Source organism: Terrapene carolina, unplaced genomic scaffold (assembly GCF_002925995.2).
Source record: "Terrapene carolina triunguis isolate 2854851 unplaced genomic scaffold, T_m_triunguis-2.0 Scaffold234, whole genome shotgun sequence".
NCBI classification, from domain to species: domain Eukaryota; kingdom Metazoa; phylum Chordata; order Testudines; family Emydidae; genus Terrapene; species Terrapene triunguis.
The window spans coordinates 18078966-18103311 of record NW_020664585.1 but is presented as its reverse complement, the minus strand read 5'-3'; the positions used below and the strand labels follow the sequence as shown (position 1 = coordinate 18103311).

At 42.4% G+C, this 24346-nt stretch overlaps 1 protein-coding gene across 2 annotated transcripts in view; it reads left to right on the top strand.

The window, feature by feature from the left end:
- The window catches only part of PI4KA (phosphatidylinositol 4-kinase alpha), a 91262-nt gene extending 68642 nt beyond the window's left edge, over positions 1 to 22620 (top strand). For both annotated transcript variants that reach the window (XM_024219476.3, XM_024219475.3), the window contains exons 35-55: positions 661 to 768; positions 1522 to 1649; positions 1735 to 1854; positions 2538 to 2617; positions 2773 to 2966; positions 3642 to 3732; positions 4400 to 4567; positions 5150 to 5203; positions 6221 to 6341; positions 6629 to 6758; positions 10149 to 10219; positions 11396 to 11468; positions 11846 to 11916; positions 12545 to 12654; positions 13316 to 13420; positions 13843 to 13968; positions 14278 to 14398; positions 15554 to 15713; positions 18305 to 18394; positions 19704 to 19787; positions 21941 to 22620. In XM_024219476.3, coding sequence (XP_024075244.1) covers positions 661 to 768; positions 1522 to 1649; positions 1735 to 1854; positions 2538 to 2617; positions 2773 to 2966; positions 3642 to 3732; positions 4400 to 4567; positions 5150 to 5203; positions 6221 to 6341; positions 6629 to 6758; positions 10149 to 10219; positions 11396 to 11468; positions 11846 to 11916; positions 12545 to 12654; positions 13316 to 13420; positions 13843 to 13968; positions 14278 to 14398; positions 15554 to 15713; positions 18305 to 18394; positions 19704 to 19787; positions 21941 to 21992 — 2257 coding nt within the window. In that variant the 3' untranslated portion in view covers positions 21993 to 22620. The remainder of the gene's footprint in view (positions 1 to 660; positions 769 to 1521; positions 1650 to 1734; positions 1855 to 2537; positions 2618 to 2772; positions 2967 to 3641; positions 3733 to 4399; positions 4568 to 5149; positions 5204 to 6220; positions 6342 to 6628; positions 6759 to 10148; positions 10220 to 11395; positions 11469 to 11845; positions 11917 to 12544; positions 12655 to 13315; positions 13421 to 13842; positions 13969 to 14277; positions 14399 to 15553; positions 15714 to 18304; positions 18395 to 19703; positions 19788 to 21940) is intronic.
- The last annotated feature ends 1726 nt before the right edge of the window (positions 22621 to 24346 follow it).

Sequence of the window (24346 nt, the reverse complement as noted above, 5' to 3'; positions counted from 1 at the left end):
GGGGGGGGGGGGGGGGGGAAAAGCCGCGATCGGCGGCGGCAGTTCAGCGGCAGGTCCTTCGCTCCTAGAGGGAGTGAGGGACCTGCCGCCCCCAAATTGCCGCAGGTGCTGCCCCTCTCCCTTGGCCGCCCCAAGCACCTGCTTGTTAAGCTGGTGCCTGGAGCCAAAATCATGATTGGTGTGGAGAAAGTAAATAAGGAAGTGTTTTTTACTCCTCATAACACAAGAACTAGGGGTCACCAAATGAAGTTAATAGGCAGCAGATTTAAAACAAACAAAAGGAAGTATTTTTTCACACAGCACACAGTCAACCTATGGAACTCCTTGCCAGAGGATATTGTGAAGGCCAAGACTATAACAGGATTTTAAAAATAGATAAATTCATGGAGGATAGGTCCATGGAGGCTATTAGCCAGAATGGCCAGAGATGGTGTCCCTAGCCTCTGTTTGCCAGAAGCTGGGAATGGGCGACGGGATGGCTAACTTGATGATTACCTGTTCAGTTCATTCCCTTTGGGGCACCTGGCATTGGCCACTGTTGGAACATAGGGTACTGGGCTAGATGGGCCTTTGGTCTGACCCAGTATGGCCGTTCTTATGCTCTTAGCAATTTAGAGTGCAAGGGTGGTCTTCACATGCTCTGTATATATTGAACTTTAGGTTGCTGACACTCGGGTTGTTTCTGCTGCATGCTGATGTCGTTCCAAATGCAACCATTCGCAATGTCTTGAGAGAGAAGATTTATTCTACTGCCTTTGATTACTTCAGGTACTATTTATTTTCTTTTCACCAATTCCCCAAGAAAAGTGTGATTGTTTTTTGTTTTTTTTTTTAAACCTCCAAGAATACTTCAAGAATACTTCACAATAGGAACTGTTTTTATTCTGATATTTGATTTAATTCTTTTCTCTATTTATCTATTAATACAAAAAAGCCGTTTTCCATGTCACCTGTGCTTCTACGCTGTTCATTATGTATACTCAAGAAGTCAAAAAGGAATTAATAGTTTGATGTGCTTTGTACCTTCTTACTAGGGAAAATCCAAATTTCTTTTAATCTATTTGGTTTTGAAGATTACAGACCCTACTGAGATAAATTTTTCAGTGTTTCAAAGGATTTTAGACATGGAATTCCTGTGAAAGCCGTTGAGAGTGTGTGGCTGAAATTTATACTCCGATTTGAAAATGTACCCTTACACAATATGTGGACAAATGTTCCTTTTTAGTGTCTGGCATGGGTGCAATCTAAAGTAATATAAGTGACAGCAGCATATGACAGTGTTAGGATGGTGAGAAGTATGTCAGTTTTTAATTCTACATTATTCATAGACACCAAGAGGCTGCTTTTTCACCCTTCAGAAGTTGATAGGAAGGCTGCACATGCCAGTGCAATAGATTCAAGGTGTAAGGATAAAACACAATGAGACTTAATCTGTGCTCACTTATTGCCCTGGTCTGAAGAAAAAACATAACGTTTTTTTTAGAATCTTGCATTATAATCATTTACATATCTATTTTTAAGTTCTCCCCCAAAGTTCCCCACACAAGGTGAGAAGAGGCTACGTGAGGATATCAGCATATTGATCAAGTTTTGGACTGCCATGTTCTCTGATAAGAAGTATTTAACAGCCAGCCAGTTGGTGCCTCCTGGTGAGTTCCTGATGTGCAGTCTCAAAAACCCTTTTTGTTTCTTTGATTATTTGGTTCTGTGTGTAAACATTTTGTTTTATTTTAGATAATCAAGACAATCGGAGTAACCTGGATATCACCGTTGGATCTCGGCAGCAGGCCACACAGGGATGGATAAATACTTACCCGTTGTCCAGTGGCATGTCAACCATCTCCAAAAAATCAGGTCTCTTTCTTCAATTGTCACTAGCTACTCATCTAACCATAGAGTACGCTTCCATTCAATGTCATTTAAGGCCAATATTTGCATTTAACATTTTGGCTCAGGTTTTACTGATGTTACACTGGAGTCAAGTGACTTGACTGTTGTTGCAAAAAGCTGAGGAAAGGTGTGCCTCACTGGGAGCAAAGAGCAAGGTTTTGAAACTAGCAATTTTTTTTCTCCAGACCATTTAGTTGTATAATGCAGATAATGTCAGACCAGAGGCTACGGCAGCTTAAATTCCTGAGAGGAAATTGCTTATTGTTCATCAGTGTGCCAGAGCTCTTGGACAGCAAAGTGGACGTGAGCGTGTCAGGTGCCTGAATGTACGTTTGTACAGTTGCAAGCTGCAGGTTATTATTTTTATAAGTTATTAAACTGGACGTAATGCTGGTGAAGGTGCCAGATTGATAGCCCTGTAGACTTAAGTACTTGGCATATTCATAGAACAAGAACACTACATGCAGCTGCAGTGCAGGCTTCCTCCCATCACCCTGCCAGTGTACTCAGTCCCATCTTAGGAGCATTCCATGCCATTTCAGTCCTCCTCCTGTCTGCTGAGACGGCCGGTAAGGGACAATTTGAAAGCTGCATTCAATGTATTTGTAGAAAAGCGACTGAATGCATTTTCTCCCTCTTTTCTCAAGGGATGTCTAAGAAGACTAACAGAGGTACCCAGCTACACAAATACTACATGAAACGGAGGACACTGCTGCTCTCGTTGCTGGTAGGTCATCCTTTGTTTCACAAGAGCATGGGTGTGAAATGGATTTCTAACGTTTTGTAGTTGTTGTAGCACAAATAGACTAAACTAGCATTTGAGAAAAACGTGGAATGTTTTATCTACATCCAGAAAGCAATTTGTTTTTGTGTTGACCTCAGGCTACTGAGATTGAGCGTTTGATCACCTGGTACAACCCACTCTCCTCCCCTGAACTGGAGTTGGATCAAACTGCAGAGAACACAGTGGCAAACTGGAGATCTAAGTACATCACTCTAACTGAGAAACAGTGGAAGGATAATGTGAATTTGGCTTGGAGCATTTCCCCTCATCTTGCTGTGCAACTGCCTACCAGGTGAGATGCACCTCAAAAAAAAAAAAGAACCAATATAATTCTCTCTGCTGCATAGTAAATACTCAAGGCAAGCATTCACATTTACCACCTCCTTACCCCTCTTGCATCCCTGCACTGCTGGCTGAGACCATTAGACAATAAGAATTAGTCTACTGAAGATCCTAACCCATTTCAGTAGTAATTAGGAGGCTTTAATGGAGCCTGAGTTCAATTCTTTTACCATAAAGCCCAGATGTGATGTTTGAAGACCATTCCAACTAAACCAACTTCACACTGTTTCATCGGCCAGTGGGCACAGAGTTAAAAGACAACAGAAGTAGCTTGCTTAGCCCCTGAAGGGAAAGGAAGTACTTTGCCTCTTGCAACACAAGCAGAGTTGTGGAGACAGGCTTCCATAGAGTTCCACAGAGAATTCTTCAGCCAGGAAGTTTGTGACTGGCTGAGCCAACTAGTGGTGTGAAAAGAAACACTAGCAAAATGAGGTTAGATGTTTCTGACCAACTTGTAAGTTTTGCCAGCATGTTTGTCCCTTATTGTACATGGATTTTATGTGGGGTATTTCTGTTGTTAAAGCATGTGTGTTCCTGTGTCTAACTGTTCTCTTCACATAAGTAGAAGTGAGAATTGAAGCTCACCTTGACCTACTAACACATACACATTCCTGGTTACACTTAGATTTAAAAACACTGAAGCTATTGGAACCGAAGTGACCCGCCTGGTTCGGTTGGACCCAGGAGCTGTTAGTGATGTACCTGAAGCAATAAAGGTAATTAATTTTAACAGTAATTTATATTATAACAGTGCCCAAATTCTGCTAAGAGCTGCACAGACATACAGAAATACACAGTCCTTACTCTGAAAAACTCACATTGTAATTGTAAATGTGACTCGGTAAGTGAGAGCTGCAGCCATAGATAGGGAAATAGGATGTGCAGATGAGGGTTACACAAACAAAGTTATGTAGTTGCTGAGTTGTGCTCACATCTTGTTACAAAGTATGTTGCCCAAAGTATACGAAACTCCCCACAATACACTAAAACTCATTCATAAGTAATATAGCCAGTGGGCCAGCTATGGGGGAGGGGGGATGATTTGATTAAACAGCTGTATCCCTGTTTTGGTTGACCTGAACTCCAGTTCAATATGTGTAAATTACTGCACCTGGCGATTTTCAACCTGAGACCAGTTAGTGGTTAAATGGTACTATGTTTGTGCCTGAAAATTAAATGCCTTTTACTATTTAATACAGCACCTAAAGATGCAGAACATTTAATTTGCAAAAATCGATTCATGCATCACTTTTTTCTCTATTGTAGCAGGATAGGTTATGGTTTTATAATTAGACATTGTGAGCCAAATTTATCCCTGGTGTGTGTTGCACCAGAAATTATTTTGGGCCTGTAAATTCATACTGCTCCTTGTTCTGCTTACAGTACCTGGTTACATGGCACACAATTGATGCAGATGCCCCTGAGCTCAGCCATGTTCTATGCTGGGCACCAACAGATCCACCTACTGGCCTTTCATATTTTTCAAGCATGTACCCACCTCATCCTCTAACAGCTCAGTATGGAGTTAAAGTCTTGCGGTCCTTCCCTCCGGTAAGAGACTATGTTCCAGGAGAGATCTGGAGAGAACCTACTCATGCTCAATTAGGACTTTGGGTTTTTATGCCCACGTGTCTTAATTTCATTTGTGTTAAGAAATTAACAAATTTCTTTTAATTGACTCATTATATTGGGAAGATAAAGTAGATGAAGCTGCATTTGGAAATCAACATTGATTGTCCTATATAATCTTGGTTCAGTTGTTTTGCAGTGTGTTTGCTGTCAGTCATTGTTCTGTGCTGTAGTACTTGGTCTGTTTCTTTAAAGACTGTGTGTGTCTCAAACTGCTCCTATGAGTAAAACTGCTTTCCTTCAGTGAAAGGTGTTCTTTCTGGAACTGTGTAAAGCTGGGGGTTTTGAATACTTGTCAGAATAGTTACAAGGATCTGTAAAATACTAAGTGTTCATCAGCCCTGTTAATAGCGTTTCTGCCGGGGCTGTGTGGGCAGAGGGAAATGGGCATGTACTTTCAGTTAAATGAAGAATGAAATTCCTGATGCCCATGCGTTTTTAAAAAAACATTTTTCCTTGATACTAGCAAAAAACTAACTGATTTCTGTTTTTTTCTTTTTTTAGGATGCCATTTTATTCTACATTCCACAGATTGTGCAAGCCCTTCGCTACGATAAGGTGAGAGCGTATAAATACTGCATGATGCAGACATTTTGTTCAGAGCGTTTTCAAAAGACGTTTTATTAGCTCTGAATTAAGAGAAGCAGAATAGCCACAATTTAGGATTAGAACGATGCTGCTTCATATCCAGTATTTATAAGAAAAGTGATGGTCTTTAGAGACAAGTGTGTTTCAGAGGCACCTGTTTACTCTGCATAGCCCATGTATATTAAACTTATAAGTAGCCTTCAATAGATGTGAGGTTCTTTGTATCGCTAACCCATCATAGAATTGGAGGAGTCTGCATGAACAAGCTTTCTGTACCCCGGCAGGTAGTTGGCAATAGCTGTTACTAACAACAGAGAGGAGCTAGAGTGCAAAGTGATAGGTACACAGATGTACTACATAGATACCAGGTCAAATCCTGTTCATGTTGGAGCCTTGGGCAAAACTGGCTCTATGGTAGACCCAGGAATTGGCTCCCAGATATGCAAGCATTCCCATCCACCCACAGACTATTTATATTTTGGTCTATGCAATGTCCTTAAACCAGTAGTATAGGTGACCATGTGTAGTTTTTCTCCAAGTTTAGTGCCAGTGGGTCCAGATGTCCTACTGTTGTTGATTGTGCTGTGCATTGCATTAATGCATCATATCAGGAAATCTTGCCCCCTGGAGTCATAAGATTCAAGCCACAGAAAGCACTTTAGAAAGGACTGAGTTGCCCTGAACATGTTAACCCCTTTCTTGAACGAAGGAAGGGAAACAGGCCACAGAGATTGAAGTAACTTTTCCAAAAAAACCAGGTCAGTGACAGAGCCGAGAGTAGAATCTAGGCCTCCTGACTCCTAGTGCAGTGCCTTGTCCACCAGATCATGGTGCCACCCTTTATGTTCCTAGAAAAGCACTCAGAGACATCGCCATTGTCTTCTCTTTCCAGTCTTTAAATAGATTCAGATGTGAAGGTTAGATGGTGCTGATGGGATTAAGTTGTGGCACTAGTCTCTGGGTGACTGTGAATTTGTACTGTCGCAGATGGGCTATGTTAGGGAATACATCCTGTGGGCGGCTGCCAAATCCCAGCTTTTGGCTCACCAGTTTATCTGGAACATGAAAACCAATATTTTCCTGGATGAAGAGGGACACCAGAAAGATCGTGAGTACTGCATGCTTGGGCCTAATCTCTCCTATTCCTTATTTCATGGATTGAATCCCCCCATCTTTTTTTCCTTGGGAGTTATGAATCTTCTGTTTGTGCAGATAAGACCCATTTTGTTGAGGGTTTTTTTTTTTTTTTTTTTAGGTATTTAATGAAGTAGGTGCATGCATACTTGTGTTCGTGATTCAAAGGAAAATCCCCCTTTTTCCCTCTTGTTAGTTATGTCTTTCTGGGTAGGTGTCCAAGATTTTACTCAGGCTTGCTTCTTTTGGTTACATATGCAGCTGACATTGGGGAACTGCTGGAGCAGCTAGTAGAAGAGATAACCAGTTCATTATCTGGGCCGGCCAAGGAGTTCTACCAACGGGAATTTGATTTCTTTAATAAAATCACCAATGTTTCAGCCATCATCAAGTAAGTGTGGGAGTTCGGGAGATTGAGCTGTTGTATAGCTCCCTATTCTGCAAAGAACTGTTGTCCTGAATAGGAAGCTTTGCTTTGGGTGGGATCTGAGACCATGAATTCCCAGAAAGATTAAAAAAAAAACCCACAACTGGTGTATCAAAAGTTAAATAAATTTTCCCAGCAGCTTATGGATCTGTGCTAGTAAGATACAAAAGCTTGTTTTGCTTTATATTTCTATCGATTAGTATCTGGTCAGACCTGGGTAAACTATAAGTAAGCAGTGACTGTTTTAGTAGCCCCACCATCTGAAATATGCATTGCAGTTTGGGCCATAAAGAAATGGTGATAGATTGAACTTTGGTTTTAAATTAATCTGATTTATCTTTGTTTTGCAAGCAAGCATTGGGAGTTCAGTGTTGGTGGAATGACGTTGAGTAGGAAAGTGCAGCTCGGCAGGAATGAAAATTGTAAAACAACCGATGCTTTTGCGCCAGTAGAACAAATCCCACAGGCCTAGTTAGTGTCACCTGCCTCATTAAAATGGGCATTTGGATAGGTTAGAGGCATTCTCCTGGAAAGTTAGCAAAGCTTGCTTCACGCAGGAAAAGCAGCACTGAAGTATGTAGGTATGTCAGGGTTTTCCATTATTTTCTGCAAATTACAACTTGCTGGAAACGTTTTGTTTTGGATTTAAAGAACCACAGATGTGCTCCAGCAAATGATACACGTTATATTTTACTAAAATCTCCATGAAAATGTCTCTCTTCACAAAGGCATTTCTGTGTGTACTGTAAATAGAAGATTTATCCTGCATATGTAGCAGTGTTCTGTCTTATTCATAAAGTGCTGTTCTAATTCGTTGTTTCTGGAGCAGCAGACCAGCTTTAATGGAGATAGATTGTGATGTCTCACACTGGATTTTGTTATCACTTAATGAACATGAAGCTTCTGTACAACAGTAATAATAGAAAGGAAATGCAGTGAAAGTACATCAAGTAACTTTTTTTAAAGTTTGCCAGAGGATGGCAGTGGCTTAGCACACAAGCTCATAACCTAAGCGTGCGCTTTTGTTAAACACTTTAAAACATTCTCTGACATGGAAAGTAGCTGAAAGTATTGCAGCATATCTTCCCTGTAAAACAAATTGGTTTTACTTTTTAAAATGAAATTTTGCTAATTGTTAATTAACATTAACATTTGTTAATACAGGAAGATCAGGCCAAGTGGTACAGCTGTCGCAGGAGTCACCAGACATTAGGAGACTTTTTTATGTGTGTTGAAAGGTTGGATACATTAGGATGGGCTTAAAGGGGCCATTTCTGTCTTCGCTCCTGAAAGCATTGGTGCCTGAGTGAATGTCCCACTCATTTTTATTGTTTTAAGGTTATGAGTAAATAGCTTAATAGCACTGGCTTTAACCACGTAGGCATTTTGCAGGCATTTCCGTCTTCTACTCCATTCTAGGCACCTCTTAAGCAAAGAGTTCAGATAATGTGATGGATCGTGTGGGGGGTTTGTAAAGGGCACAAATGTGAATGAAGATGTGACCTAGCGTGATTGAATGTCCTAAGTGCTATACTCTGGTCTCCAGAATTGAAAAGCTGGTGCAGTAACCCACTGTACCACCTAGCTGTATACCATAAAGAACGCCTTTCAGGTACTTGACTTCTACATCATTGGAAGTGTACAATTGCAGGCCTAATGCCCACAGACATTTGCCATGACTGCATGTGCAAATTGGGAAATTTACATGTTAATTTAGAATTAGGTTTCCAGTTATCCAATTTTCACCTGCAGTGGTGGTAAGTGCGTGAACAAATTAGGAATGTAATTACACAGACATTTTGCCTGTCTGTCACTTTGAAAGTGGTCTAACCTAAACCAGAAAAAGGTGCTCTTATTCTGGAATAAATGCCCATAAGGGGAGTTATAGTGGTTGAACTATAAGGGGTATAATTATACTGGTAAATTTCCCTATATAGACAAGCCTGAACTTGTTTAATTCAGGCTTTTGATGCTGTTTTGCTGTTTACATGGCTTACGACCTGTCAACACACAGGTTTTGTATCACTTGAATGATCTTGGTTTAGACACCAATATAGATAAAGCACTGCAATCCCCTAGTGCAGATGCAGTTATTCTGGTAAGAAGGTGCTTATGCTGGGTATATCTTATTCTAGTACGTTTATAGAGTAAGCTATGCCAATAAAAAACCTTTTTCTCCTTCAAGTGATTGCGCACATATGCCTTCCACTGCAGGTGTATCTACGCCCAGTGCACTTGAGTCAGAGACTTTTGCCAGTAGGTCACAGCCATGATCATCCTTGGCTGAACAGAACTCTGGAGCTTATAAATTAATTGTTTAATCAACCAGAGTTGCTGTTAAGTGTTGCAAAGCACTTGCTCCCCTTTGTGCTGAATGGGAGCCTGGATTGAGAATTCAAGGATCTTGGTTTAGAGCAGTGGTTCTCAAACTTTTGTATTGATTACCCCTTTCACATAGCAAGACTCTGAGTGCGACCCCCCCCCCCCATATAAATTAAAAACACTTTTTAATATATTTAATACTATTATAAATGCTGGAGGCAAAGCGGGGTTTGGGGTCGAGGCTGACAGCTCGTGACCCCCCATGTAATAACCTCATGACCTCCTGAGGGGTCCTGACCCCCAGTTTGAGAACCCCTGGTTTAGAGTGTATGTATTATTTGGCATACAAGCAAATTTCCTATTTTGTCTGGGCAGCGTCACGTTAATCATGTTACGTTGTTCTATAGAGCTTTTCTATGACTGCCAGGGAAAGGCCATTTATAATTGCTCACAGTTTGGTACTGTATAAACTACAAGCACTGAGAAGGGCTGCAGGCCTTTGAGAGGGCTTTGAATCCAAGGATTTCCTGGCCAGTTCTGAAAAGGACTTGGAGCCTGCGCATATGAGAAACTGTTCCTCCTGCGATCATGTATTGTGGGCATGTAGCTCAGCCCTTTAAGGATCTGTTTTATATCTTATGCTTGGAAAACATGCAGTGCATTTGCCACCAGATCGCTAGCTAGCTTCACCCACCCACACACACTTGGAAAATAAAATTATACTCCAGGTGGCCTTTCAACTGGGAAGAGAAGGGAAATAGACTACTACGGCTTGTTGCCAGCTACCATACAGTATGTGGCTACCTTTCCTATCCAGTGTTCTGCAGAGAGGTAAGAAAAGAGTTTTTAAAAAGGCAAAGGCTTTAATCAGTATTAGTATAGGAAAAGGTTCAGAATCGATACTGAATTAGTGTGTATAAAGCTGCAGCAGTGCAGTAAGAGATTGTTTCACATTTAAACAAACAAAACAAATGTTTCTTCCTAGAATAACCACAGACTTCAGTAAGTAAAATAAATTGTCTTTCTTCCCAGGCCATTCCCTAAAGGAGATGAAAGAAAGAAAGCTTGTTTGAGTGCTCTGTCTGAGGTGAAAGTGCAGCCTGGTAAGAAGTGGTCTAATCATATTGTATGTTCCTTTCGCATTTAGCATGAATACTGTACTTTGTAGGAGTGATTCATGGGAATTTCATAACAGTTGGTCTCTTCTCTGCCTCTTTTAATATTTTTGCTGCCTGGGGCTAAGAAGTGACTTGTTCTATTGTTCCTTGTCAAGCTAAGCATGAACATGGTAGCACAAATATTTGTATAGTACCAACAGTGTGCATGGCATGTTGCAATCCAGATATGAAGATCCCTGCCCCAAAGAGCATGAAGGACAGACATGAAGGGAGCAGTGCAATTGAAGAGCGAGATTAAGAAAACCTTTTGCTTTGTGTCATATATTGTTAGTAGATGATGGGCGGGCAGGCTACGCACGTGAAGAAATAAGTTTTCAGGGATGAGAAACATCCATCTAACTGCCCTTCCCTCTCCCTGCCCTCTATCCCTTCTATACATATCCTGGACTTTGAAAGTCTCTACTGCTCCAAGACACTTTTTTTCCCTCTGAATCTCACCTTTAAAACTTTTAGAAGGAAACCTTTCTAGGCCTTGCCCTAACCCATCCTTATTTCTGTACCATGTGTTCATTACAAGGGGCCCTCACCATATCAGTACTTATGAGGGATAAGTTTTATCTGTCAATTAATGACCAATCTAAAAGTTATCCTGTGTCCTTTACAGACTGCAGGCTACAGCCTATAGACCAGGGGTCGGCAACCTTTCAGAAGTGGTGTGCCGAGTCTTCATTTATTCACTCTAATTTAAGGTTTTGCGTGCCAGTAACACATTTTAACGTTTTTAGAAGGTCTCTTTCTATAAGTCTATATAACTAAACTATTGTTGTATGTAAAGTAAATAAGGTTTTTAAAATGTTTAAGAAGCTTCATTTAAAATTAATTTAAAATGCAGAGCCCCCCGGACCGGTGGCCAGAGACCGGGCAGCGTGAGTGCCACTGAAAATCAGCTCGCGTGCCGCCTTCGGCACACATGCCATAGTTTGCCTACCCCTGCTATAGACTATCCTATGGTGGTAGACAGTAACATGTCCATTTCTTACTTCAATGTAGATTTTAAAATTACATGAATCAATGTATTATCAAACTTCTAGAACTTTACTCTGTCACGGTAGCTGGTGAATTCACTTCATGTCTATCAAGTTCTCTTCTCCCCTTTTGTAGGCTGTTACTTGCCCAGCAATCCTGAAGCGATTGTTTTGGATATTGACTACAAGTCTGGAACTCCTATGCAGAGGTAATTTGCAGTGTTGTTGTAGCCTTGTTGGTCCCAAGATATGAAAGAGACAAGGTACGTGAGGGAATATCTTTTATTGGACCAACCTTTTTTGCTGGTGGAGGGTACAAGCTTTCAAGCTACACAGAGCTCTTCTTCTGGTCTGGGAAAGGAAGCAGTGTGTCAGAGGAGTAGCTCATGCTTGTACCTACCACCAACTGAAGTTGTCCAATAAAAGATACTACCTCACCTACCTTGTCTCTTTCCTGTGCAGAGGCAACATCATGTTGTTTTGTCCCTCAGATAATCTTAGTTACAATATTTAGGTCTTTTCTAGGACATTTTGTTGGTTGGATACATCAAACTCAACTTCCTTATGTGTGTGTTTGTACTTTCAGTGCTGCAAAAGCACCATACTTGGCCAAGTTCAAGGTTAAATGGTGTGGAGTCAGTGAACTTGAAAAAGAAGGTCAGTAATATAGTTCTTAACCATTTGTACTACTAGTTAACAGTCAGTGACTCATTGGAATTTCATGCTTTTGGTGGATGGTATCATTCCAGTAAAATTGGGTTCAAATTTTAACATAAGACACGATAATTCAACTGAATTCTGTAAATTGTGAGGGGAAAATAAGCTTGTTGCTTGAGTTTCAAGAGGCAAACCAGATCTTGTGAAAACAGGGCAGATATTTGTGTACTAAAGAAATTTTGCCAATGACTTTAAGTCCAGCATGTAAATTAAGTGTCTTTGGGTAGTTTAGAAAACAAGGAAACTCAGGTTAATGCGGCTGTGCAATCCTTTTTTAAATCTGAAATTTCAGAAGGATTTTTAGCTCCTGGGCTTGACTTGTACATGCACTTTTCAGGCGGACCATGAGGGCTATTTTGGAATATAATTTGTATGTATAAATTCCACCTGTACAGCAGGAAACATAACGTCTTCAGGAATTCAGTGTTACTCAGTACAATTCACCCTGCAATGCAGAAAATCTCCTGTAGACAAGTGAAGTGTTAAGTTTCCAGTACTGTCATTTATTGTGATTCAAGGCTGCTAATTAAGCTCCATGTTCAGGTTTTGCTTTGTGCTCTATTTGCAGGTCTGCGTTGTCGCTCTGACTCCATAGACGAAAGTGGAGAAGAAGGGGTTGACAGTAAGAAAATCTGTTGGCAGGCAGCTATCTTTAAAGTGGGCGATGACTGCAGACAGGTAAAAAGCTTCTATAGTAATCGAAAATTGATTGACAGCAGTTGTGTTTTAAAAGGGAGTAAGAATCACACTTGAGTACGCTTCTCCGTGGGGCTCTTAGAGTCAATGTTTGGCTTATTACAGAGACAGAGTGAAGAGGGAGAACTATATTACCCCATCCTGGAAAAATGGTGGAAAGAAAATCTCATACGTTCAAGACATAGCTTTACCCAGTGCCAAAAATGCCTGTTTAAGCCTCACACTCCAAACGGCAAACTTTATTTAAAAGTGTAGATAATGGTAGTGCAGCAGTGGCTTCCAAAGTGATGTGTGCTATGTATTCAAACCTGTTTCTTTTTAACTGAGAGGGGGAATATTGGCTACTATGTTCTCAAGGAATGCCAGGGATTTTAATATCCATCCGAGGCAAGCAGATAAGTCTTCAGTGTTAACACCTTATCTGAATGACATCTGTGTACATTGACTTCCTGCTCACCCAAACTGCATTTTCCTCCCTTGCTTTTTTCCTCTACAGATACAGTGAGTGCAGCACTAAGTACACATCTGCTAACTTTCTGTGGAGTGTTTGTTTGCTCTGTTGTTCTTCAGACCACTTTCATAACCAGTTGGATCTTGTTGCATGATCTCTCTAATGTTTATGCCTCCTTTTGTTGTTAAACAGGACATGTTAGCTTTACAAATCATTGATCTCTTCAAGAATATATTTCAGCTGGTAGGCCTGGACCTGTTTGTGTTCCCCTATAGAGTGGTGGCCACAGCCCCAGGGGTAAGTGGACGATTAACTATTCCGAACAGAATTAAGCACTGTTAAAAGGGGCATCTCTCTTTCAGCCCATATTCCTCTAGAGCAGGGAATTTTTATCCCCAGATCACCTTCCCCTAAGCTTCTGACTGGGCTCTTGGTGACTGAGACACTCCTACCCCCTCTCCCTTGAGAATATGTTGTGTGAGCAGCAGAAAGCGCCAGAGAGAAGTACCTCTGGGAAGCAGTCATGAATCTCCTCGTCAGTCGGTTATAGGAAAGGTGGAAAGTTCGGGACATTCTTTTTTATAAATAAATGGGAAATGTATATTCAGTGTTCTATAAATTTTTACCCACGTGTCCCATGGGATCTGTATAGCTGCCATCAGCCATGAGAAATGTATGTTGGGAACGTGCTTTGCAGTCTTGTTTGTCTTCCCCTTCAGTGTGGTGTTATTGAATGCATTCCTGACTGCACCTCCCGTGACCAGCTGGGCCGGCAGACAGACTTCGGAATGTATGATTACTTTACAAGGCAATATGGAGACGAGTCAACCCTTGCTTTCCAAAAGGTAACATACCAACTGGCCAGACATAGCAAAATATTGACTCGAGAAGCATTTTGGCTATAAGAAATACCATGACACTATATTGTATAATTATTACCATAATACTGTACATGGTGTCAGATGCAGATAATCCACTTCTCAACTGTGAGCAGGCTATGCACAGAAGCTGTTGCAGAACTGGAGAATGTCATTCATTTAAAATAGTGTAACCATAAATGGAAGAAATTCTTTATCGGATTATATCTGCTCTTGGGATGGTGTAGCACACTAGCTCTCCTCTTCTGAATTTGTTCTAATTTCTCATTTATGCAGGCTCGATATAATTTCATCCGCAGTATGGCTGCCTATAGCCTCCTGCTGTTTCTGCTCCAGATTAAAGACAGACACAATGGCAACATCATGCTGGACAAAAAGGGGCACATCATTCATATTGGTCAGTTGTGTCCCCTTGGCCCTTTGTATGTCTCTGCCTTTTCATTCTGCTGCAAGATATTGTTTAAAAAAAGAATTCTCCTCCTTTGAAGTCATTCTCTGTTCAGTGATTTCATGATTATCAAAAGGATGGGAAGATTTCCTGATGTCTGAAAGAAGTGTGCATTTCTGTACAGTATGTGTGATTGTCTGCTGCTTTGTAATGCAGACTTGCAAATTTCTACCAGCCTTAAGCAAGTACTTGTTTGGTTTTTAAATTTTAGATATGCTAGTGAGTATCATTTGATTTCTTTCATCACTGTATGGGTGATTTTTAGATTTTGTGCTTTAGCTGGTAAGTTTACATAACCAAGGCTGTGTAACCTCTGCACAGAATTTGCGTTTATGGAACTCCGCTAATGTGTCAATGAGAAGCTTACTTATGTACTGAGTTGTGAAACACCTCACATTAAGTTTTATCTTTACTTTTGTATTCATGCACTCCAAGTTCATCTGCAAACACACTTCAGAGGAGGGCAATAGGAGTGCGTACAACATGTAGTCATAATGTGAGGTCTTGGGCCCACCTCTGTTATCCCTTTCAGCTGTTACCCCCACTTTTAGGAGAGCCAGATTGGAACAGCTCCATGACTGGTATCCTCATGGGCAGAGAAACCATGGATTTTTTGTGCCATACTTTGGGGACAGTACCAGGAAGGATAAAGAGTATTTCTGGGAGAGGTGGGATACTGAGGGGAATTTTGCGCTAATTAGATATTCTGGGAGATCTTGAAGGTACCCCTTAGAGGTGTACATTACATAGTCTAGCCTGGAGTTGACACAGGGATGGAAGTGATTTGAGGTCTGCATGGGAGAGGAATGGTCACCAGTCTCTGGTCAAATATGGCTAATGAAAGGGACACTAACTGTCACCATGAGCTAGGCTGTTGTCACATAAGGCTTGAAACCACAGAGAAATTCCAGCCTGTACAGAAGACTGACGGCCCTTCTTTAGGGGATGAACCAAGATAGGCTGACTCCGTTTATGCTCAAGTCTCCACATGGATTCCTGGTTCTCTTTGGATGTAATTAAGCATTTAGTTTCTACAGCGATCAGTGCCCTATTAACCTATATAATACATTCACTGGTTTATTATATGTGTTTGTGTGTGTGCAGATTTTGGTTTCATGTTTGAAAGTTCACCTGGTGGAAATCTGGGCTGGGAACCAGACATCAAGCTGACGGATGAGATGGTGATGATAATGGGAGGAAAAATGGAGGCCACCCCTTTCAAGTGGTTCATGGAGATGTGTGTCAGGGGGTACCTAGCAGTCAGGTGAGAAGGCTTTGCATCTCTCCTCATTTGCTCACAGCCAGGAGTGCTTCCACATCTAATTCAGTGGATAAGCAGCAATTAGCTTTCTTTACTGCTTAGTGCATTTGAATCGCATGCTTATCTGAAAGCCAGGTCCTGTGCAGATGGAATCATTGCTCCCCAAAACAGTGATAATCTTCCCTTAGATAATAGACATGACTCCAGAATCTGAGACCTTGCTTTGAACTATGAAGAACTGTGAAAACTCTGCCCTTGCCATAAGGAAACTGCCTGTATTGAGCAGATAATGGATATGATCTAAAAGCTGGGAAGGGAAGAGTACTCTGTCATGGGCCTGAGCCTATCCCAACATGCATTCCTCTTCTCTAACAATGCCAGAGTGTGTGGCAAGGTGGCTTCTTACAAAGTTTGCATTGACTTCTCATTCTGATTGAGCTTCCTGGTTTCTTGTTCATTTCATACTTGTACGTCACATGGGGGAATTCCTGCCATGCTGATCTTCAGTGTAGCCCTTTCCTTGCTTCGCGGTACTTAGTGTGTATGGTGTTAATAATCTGGGGTGTGGAGAAATCTTTTGAATTCCTTTGGAACCACGCCATCAGCACTAATAGGACAACCACATTTAACTTCAGCTGATGTGATGTTTATCGGGTGGGCCATAGAAGGTGGGGCCAGAACTTCCATTGTAAAAAGCACGCAACATTTTGGTGAGCCCAGTTGTCCAACTTGCAGCCAGCCAGTCCCAATGAAGATTTCTTAAATCTTTACTTTGGTGCTAGCACCAGTCCAGCACCATCTAACTTGAGCAAGGGAGGCAGTATTGCCTACTGAATAGGGCATGGGGCACTGGCGATTAAGAGAACTAGATTCTGTTCCCCCTTCTGCCGCTATCTCAGGGCTTGTCTGTACTTACAGCTAAATTGGCACTGCTGCAATCGATGTAGCAGTGTCGATTTAATGGGTCTGGTGAAGACAAGCTACATCGATGGCAGAACACTATCCCATCGATGTCTGTACTTGCCTTCCACTTCTTGGGGAGGTGAAGTCGGCGGGAGAGTGTCTCCTAAGTTACGTTGACTTCAGTTATGTAACGTAGGTAACTGAAGTAGCATAGCTTAGGTTGACTTACAGCTTTAGTGTAGACCAGCCCTCACTGTGAATCTTTTGGGTAAATCATTAAAGATATATTTTCAGACAGGTTGAGGGCCGCCCTTATGAAAATTTACCCTTTAATCTCTCTCTCTCAGATTTTTTCTGTCTAAAATGTGGCTGATATTTCCCACCTTTTGTAGAACGCGTTTGAGATGCTTCCGTGGGAAGCCCTCTGTGGATATGTCTTCGATGTTGAGTTTACTCAGGGGATTGGCACCTGGTTAGCCTACCCCAGGTCTGAGCAGCTGCACTGCAAAGCCCTTGCCCAGTTACTGTGTCCTCACGGGCACTGCACTCACTCGTGTGTTGCTAAGATTTCTGATGGCATATCCTGTTGTTTTCTGTGCTGCACTAAGTGGAGCCAATTCTTATTCATTGAATTGTGAGAACTTGTCTGCCTTCTAGGCACATTAGAGGAATTGGGGGAAGCAACTGGAGGATCATCAGCACTTGAGTGATTTAACCTGTGTCCTAATTGAAAAGTGGGAAGATTACCAGCCAAAGTGAAAGCCAACCTGAGCATTAGTCTGTAGTCCCAGGGGAGCCAGCTAGCCTGGTTTGAAAGCACAACCCCACTTGGGTGAGAGTGTTTCATGTGTGGACAGGAGAAGGCTTAGGGGCAACACCCAAGTAAAATAGCCCAAGTTAACTGTGCAGTGAAGATGTACTCTATAAGTGCTAACTATTATTGATGCTAACTTAAAAAATCAAAACTTCCTCAGTTAGTAGCCCAACCTGTGTCCGTCTGGGAGCACTCGTCATGTCAGCAGAGTTCAATGTGTTAATTTTGGCAGGCCTGGGAAGGGTCTTAAATTGAGGCAAAAATATCATCTGAATGTTGGGAGTATTCACATAGTGGATGGTGGGTAGGATTGCCAACCCTCCAGGATTGTCCTGGAGTCTCCAGGAATTAAAGATTAACCTTTTAATTAAAGATTGTCATATGATGAAACCTCCAGGAATACGTCCAACCAAAATTGGCAAACCTAATGGTGGGGGGTAAGTAATGGAGGGCTACATAGAGGCATTAGGAAATCGTACCATGCTAATGGATTTCCCATGCTATTGGCTTAAGAGCAGTGTGCTGTTGGATCCAGCTGATTACATTTTTACTATTGCCGAAAGAATGTTACTTTACCCAAATACTGTTTAGTACCATTCTCCCCGAGGTTGTTATCCATCTCACACCATTCTGCTTATCTGGCTGCCAAACATAGGGGAGCGAAATTGCCTTTGTCGCAGTAATTTAATTAGGGTGACAGACTGTGAACAGCAGTACAGCTCCATCAGCAAACATAAAAGGATTAAACTGTGTAGATTTAATTACAGTAAAAGGTGTGATCCAGTTCCCAGCTGAATTCCTCAGCTTATGCTCTGTACCCAGCAAAGGCAGGAAAAGTTTGAGAACTCTAATTGTTTTTTGCCGTGTCTCTCTCTAGACCCTACATGGATGCTGTGGTCTCTCTGGTTACCTTGATGTTGGATACAGGGCTCCCCTGTTTCCGAGGGCAGACAATCAAGTTGTTGAAGTAAGTCATGCAGATATCCGTTAACCCTTTCATTATTTTTTCACCATAGGAGCATTGCCTCTACTGTTTGTCTTAACATAGCAGCAGGTGTAGTTTTACCCTAGCCAAGTATGGCCTAATAAATGTTTTGAAGGAGAACTTGATTGTTTTATAGCATCTCTCATGCAATAGGGATTTCAAAGCACTGTGCACAAACTGAGTTAAATTCAACTAGCGCTGTGATTGTGTGGGTAAATAGAGTAGCTTTTAACTGCTCAGCATAGGCGCCGACTCCGTGGGTACTCCGGGGCTGGAGCACCCATGGGAAAAAAAATAGTGAGAGCTCAGCACCCATTGGTGGCCCTGCTGATCAGCACCTCCCCCACCCCCACCGCAGTTCTTCCTGCCCGCTGGCGGACCCCAGCGATCAGCTACTCCCCTCCCCTCTAGCACCTCCCGCCTGCTGGTGATCAGCTGTTCAGATGTGTGCAGGAGGCCGGGGGGGGTTGGGGAAGGGGCAGGGGCAGGAAGAGGCAGAGTGAGAGTGGGACGTGCTCGGGGCAGGGGCCGGGAAGAGGCAGGGGTGGGTCCTTGGGGGAAGGTGTGGAGTGGCGGTGGGACCTGGGGTGGAGCCGGGGTTGAGCACCCCTGGGGAAATTAGAAAGTCCACGCTTCCACTGTTCAGCATTAGCAAACACATAACTATAGAGGAGAGAGCCTGTTTGAAGAAGGGGGATGTTGTGCAGAATCTAAGATGATCCCCTGCACTCTTCTCAAATGTCGTTGAGATCTTTAACGTTCGCCAGGACAGGCACCAAGGATCTAAATGTGTTATTCTTACAGTACAGCACTCCCCTAATACTGCATTACAACATCAGTAGTTTGGTGTACGTCCAGCTCCTAGAGTGGCACTTAAATCAAACCCACAACCTTCTGACTCTAGCGTTAGCTCTGCAGTCACCATTTCCTACAGACATTCATTCATTCCATATGGTGGGGAGGAGACCGTCTGAGCCCCAACTTACACGGTCTCCAAAGTATAGATGTTTGAAGGGCAGGAGCTGCAAGAGAAAAGGAGTTTGGTTAGGTCTCTCCTCTTCCTAGAGTTCTCGCTGGAAATCCAGCCACAGTTTTACAGTATTGATCTCTTCTCTTATGAGTACCAACACTTACGTGATTCTTCGAGTGTCCGTGTCTGTGGAATACACTGGGTGCTAATAATTACTACAGGAGAAAAGCTATACAGAACTAATACCCAACTGTTTGTTTTTTTCCCCACTGTAAGAACCAGAGGAGCACAGCTAATGTGTGCTTTTTCCCCCCCATACAGGCATAGGTTCAGCCCCAACATGACGGAGCGGGAGGCAGCAAACTTCATCATTAAGATCATTCAGAGCTGCTTCCTCAGTAACAGGTCTGGCATCTTCTGTCTGTCTTCTCCCGGTCTCTTCCCTAGACTGGACACTAGTTGGTTAGCTCTGAGGGGGTTAAAGATTTTGTTGAACTACTGAACCACAGGGGGCATAAAGCTCGGTAGTTGTTGACCTCATGGTAATGCAAGATAGCGGCCCTAGCTTGTGACCATACTGTACCTTACCATATATGCCCTATTGTGAGAGTAGAGTAGTGCTAAGCTGAGGCTGGTCCGCAGCAGTTTTTGTTGGCTGGTCTAAAGAACATGGGATTTTCTGTGCCATAGCAGACAATGGCCTAATCAAGTTCAGCAATTTGCCTCCAGCAGTGACTTATGCCTGATGGCTTCATAAGGCAGCCAAGCACCCCAGCCCTAATACTGCACCTAGCTAATTGTGCCATGCTGTTTGAGGGTTGGGAATCCTTTCTGATTTATGCAGGGATAACGTTGCCAAAGAATGGTATTGACTGGCAACAGGGATCTCTTGCCTACTTTTCTGAATGAAGAGAGATTGTGACCTTTGTGCTCGTTGCCTTTTAGAAAGCTGGGAGTATATATGCAGAGGAAGCAGCATGTACAGCCGACTGGACTGAGCATGAGGCTTAGAGCCAGGAATGCTGGGATTTAAAATAATTTTTGCAACCAATTCGCTGTGTTGCCTTGCCCAGTCACTTCATCTCTGTAAAACGGAGAGTAGTACCTGCTGTCGGTACAGCAATTTGAAGATGTAAAGCACTATGTAAGTGCTAAATTATTATTTGTGGAGAAAAGTATAACCTACCCTTCTCTGTGATAACCGTTCCTGTCTTTCCAATCAAACTTCTCTTCATACCTGTGTATCACACTGATGCATTAGTCATCCGACTACTCGACATGACGTTGCATAATGCACAATGGTTCAAAAAGAGAACAGCACCTTGGGGAGCAAAGACAACAGTTTGGCAGCTTGGCTCGCCCAAGCCAGTCTGGGTGGGATATGGTATTTAGTGTACTGAATAGAATAAAGCACCGCATTGGCTTCACAATAAACCCCAAAAAACCTTGTTAACTCATTACCCAGTGGTAACTGTGTTCATGCCCCCTGGTACATAAATAGTTTTACGCTATTCTATGAAAGATTTAAAGAGAAAATGAAATTAAATGCAAAACATATATTTTAAATATTAGGTTTAGCTCCTATTGTAAAAGCTGACGTTGGCTGCCTCAACTCCTACTATGGCATAAGATACAAGATCATGTCAGATTCATCTGTGTCACAAACCTCAAAGTAATATTTAGGTTTGCTTGTTAATATTTCCGCTATTGCTACTCTGATTACTTCTATTTCCATTGTTGTCCCTGTTCTATTTTAGGTTACTTGGATTTTTATGTGACCCTGCCCCTGTGCAGTACTCTGATTACTACTTAAGTGAATTATGTATTTCTTTCCCCTAAATAGAAGAGTTGAGTCTATCTAAGCTGCCTAAGGTGCCTCTTGCAAGTCTAAGCACTGAAAGTTTGTTTGCTGCTATTGCATAAAATAGTAAAACAACTGCAACTTTGTCCCTTTTTTCTTGCCTTAGTAAAGTGCAAAGAAGTTATTCTCTTTGGTCTCGCAATGGTGGAAGGCTAGTCAGAGCCATGCTTAGCCAGTCCAGTTAGTGAGGATGTAACTCTTACTATGTTATAAGTCAGTCTCTCCTTTTGATGTTGCTGCACCAGTCCTTGTGTCAGTGACAAAGCATCTCTCAGGTTAGCCTTGTAGTCACTAACATGCTCAGCTGTAATGTAGTACTGTAGCATAGTTTCCACTTAATGGGATTCAGCTCAGGATTAAGAAGTAGAGAGGGAAGTAGTATGGTTTTGTTTTTTGTTTTTTTTTAAACAAAGGACCTGCTGATTTAATCATGAAATTATTGAATGATTTCTCTATGTACTCTCAGCTGACTGGCGTCAGTGCCAAATGAGCTCTGCTAGTCTAAACTGGAGCAGACTGTTATGCGTTACTCATCATGATGCTGCTTTCACAGTGCCTTCGATGTGGAGGTCTAAGTTTAATTAGAGGTTATCATCCATGTATCGTGCATTTCTTTGGGATTTCATTTTTGCAGTTGATCTGCTGATGCATTTCTTATAGCCTCTCATTCACCCATGATTCTTCTATTGTTTTGTAGGAGTAGGACATATGACATGATCCAGTACTACCAGAATGATATTCCATACTGAGAGACGAGGAGAATTAGTCTGGGGAAAATGATGCTCGTCACATCCCAATGCCTTTTCTCCAGACTAGTAATAGGAACTGTTCAATCACGCTTCACTGTCTCCAGTCTCTCGTGTGCATGTACACATTTTACTGGACCCTGCAACAATCAACAAATTAGTTCCTCTCTCTACTGGGGATGTATATTTTTTTCTGTGGTTTTCTTGGAGTTGGCTGCAATCATAAATGAACATCCCCCTCTGGTTATGAATGTGTAAATCCTCAGAGGTAAAACTCAGAAGTATGGGAGTTTTTGTGCAATGTAAAGATTTTATAGTGAGTTTAAAAACCCTTAACACTCCACCCAGTAGAATCTCCTGAAAGTGAAGGGTTTGAAGTTCTCTTTGGAGCAATGAAGAAGTGTTGATTTGCTCTAATTATACTGTAGAAAAGTAATGATAATCGTCCAAGGTGGTGATGTCTCTGCATCTGTGTTAAGACTTTGCACTGTCTATGGTCCCTGCTACATGGTCAGTATTTCATATGTACATGAAGAATGTATTTTTTTTCCCTTTTGTGTGTTTTAAAAAAAATAAAACTCTACTGAAGATATATTTAATCTATAAAATGTAATAAAGATCTTAGACTTAATTGTGCCTGTATTACAAATCCTTTGAAATCTACTCCTCTTTCACCCAAGGGTTGTAAGCTGCTTGGGTTTGGTCCAGCACATCATTCTGCAAGTTCACGCAGTGACTACTGTTCATGTTCATTGTGGGTTTTTTTCCCCACTTACCTACAAGAGGAGTCTCAACCCTTCTTCAGCCTTGGGCATATTCACTTTTAAATGGTAGATTATTATTTCTATAAAGGTACTTTCTGTGGAGGGTTCTCGCACCTGGATTCAACTCCCTAACATGACGTAAGCAGAGCTCCCGATATGCTTAAGGATTTTTGGTCCTCGAGGGCAGCAGTAGTATGTGTCATGAACCAGGACATAAGAACGGCTATACTGGGTCAGACCAAAGGTCCATCTAGCCCAGTATCCTGTCTGCCGACAGTGGCCAATGCCAGGTGCTTCAGAGGGAATGAACAGAACAGGTAATCATCAAATGATCCATCAAGGATATGGGCGGTCAGGCTTAGTAGTTAGAGAAGAGGCAGTCAGGCCAGGAACAATGCTGAGGGTCAGATCAAGAGTCCAGTACCAAAAGTCAGAGCCAAGGGTCACAACCGGAATCAGGAGCTGAGCAGGATGGACAGGACGGTAGCATGGCTGAGAACAAGGCCTGAAGCAAGACTAGGAATAGGCAGGCACTGGTGAGATTGTAGCTGCGGGAAAGAGCATTGAGCAGCCAGAGATCAGTTACTGCTGTTGGACTTAAGAGCAGGGTTGCTGACTTCCTCAGCCAGTCAAGCAGAGTGGTCAATCAAGTGGCCCTGCTGTGGCTCAGCTGTGCTCATGGGCTGCCCAGAGACTGGGCAGTTGCAGCATCAAGTCCTCATTCTGACAGTATCTACGTTCACCAATCACCCCTTTTTCCGCTATGGCTACCACAGAACTTAATTGTGACCTTGGAAACTTCCAGTAGGTCAATTCTTTACTTCCCCTTTGAGTTCAGCAAAACAGCTCCCATCTCAGCTTGCTCAGGGTCAGTCCTGCCTTGAGTAGCTGATCAACCTGAGTCCCTTCCTGCTTCCCAATCAGGTCTGGGTGGTAGTTAAGGCCTACCCTCAGAAGCTGGCAGTGCTTGTGGTCCTCCGTTCCCCTAGGTGAATGATTGGCTGATCAAGGACACTGCTCTGCAGGGTGTCAGAAGGACAATCCACCTTCTTACCAGCGTGTTGGCATTACCAGACTTTGTGGTAATATACCCAGAGTCCCAACAGACAACAAGGGTACACAGGAGCCCAGCTACATGTAACTCAATTAAAACCTCGAGGTCAGGGTGCAGGTCATCACTAGTCTGACAGAAAGAGGATGCAAGGGCCAACAGGTGAAAGCTGAAACCATGCTGCATCTGTTGGGTCTCATGGCTGCAGCCATGTTTGTACCCATGGTGTTTTGTGGAGCTCTCATCTTCCCCTGTTTAAAAACAAAAAGGCGTGTTCACATTTTTGGCATGGGCCTTGTTCTTTCCACTAGCGGCAGTTTTATTTTTGTTCTTTTTTGTCTGAGGAGATCCTTGAATGACCAGCTTTGCAGCAGTGAGAAACCTGCACAGATGGTATCTATCGAGAAGAGATAATTATTTACCGGTCATCCTACTTCACTGAAGATACTGAGCCGAATCCTCTAGTCCTGCCAAGCACATCTCACCCAGAAGGCCACAATTGGCTTTCAGCCATCTGTACGCTCCCCTGATCCAGACCCCGT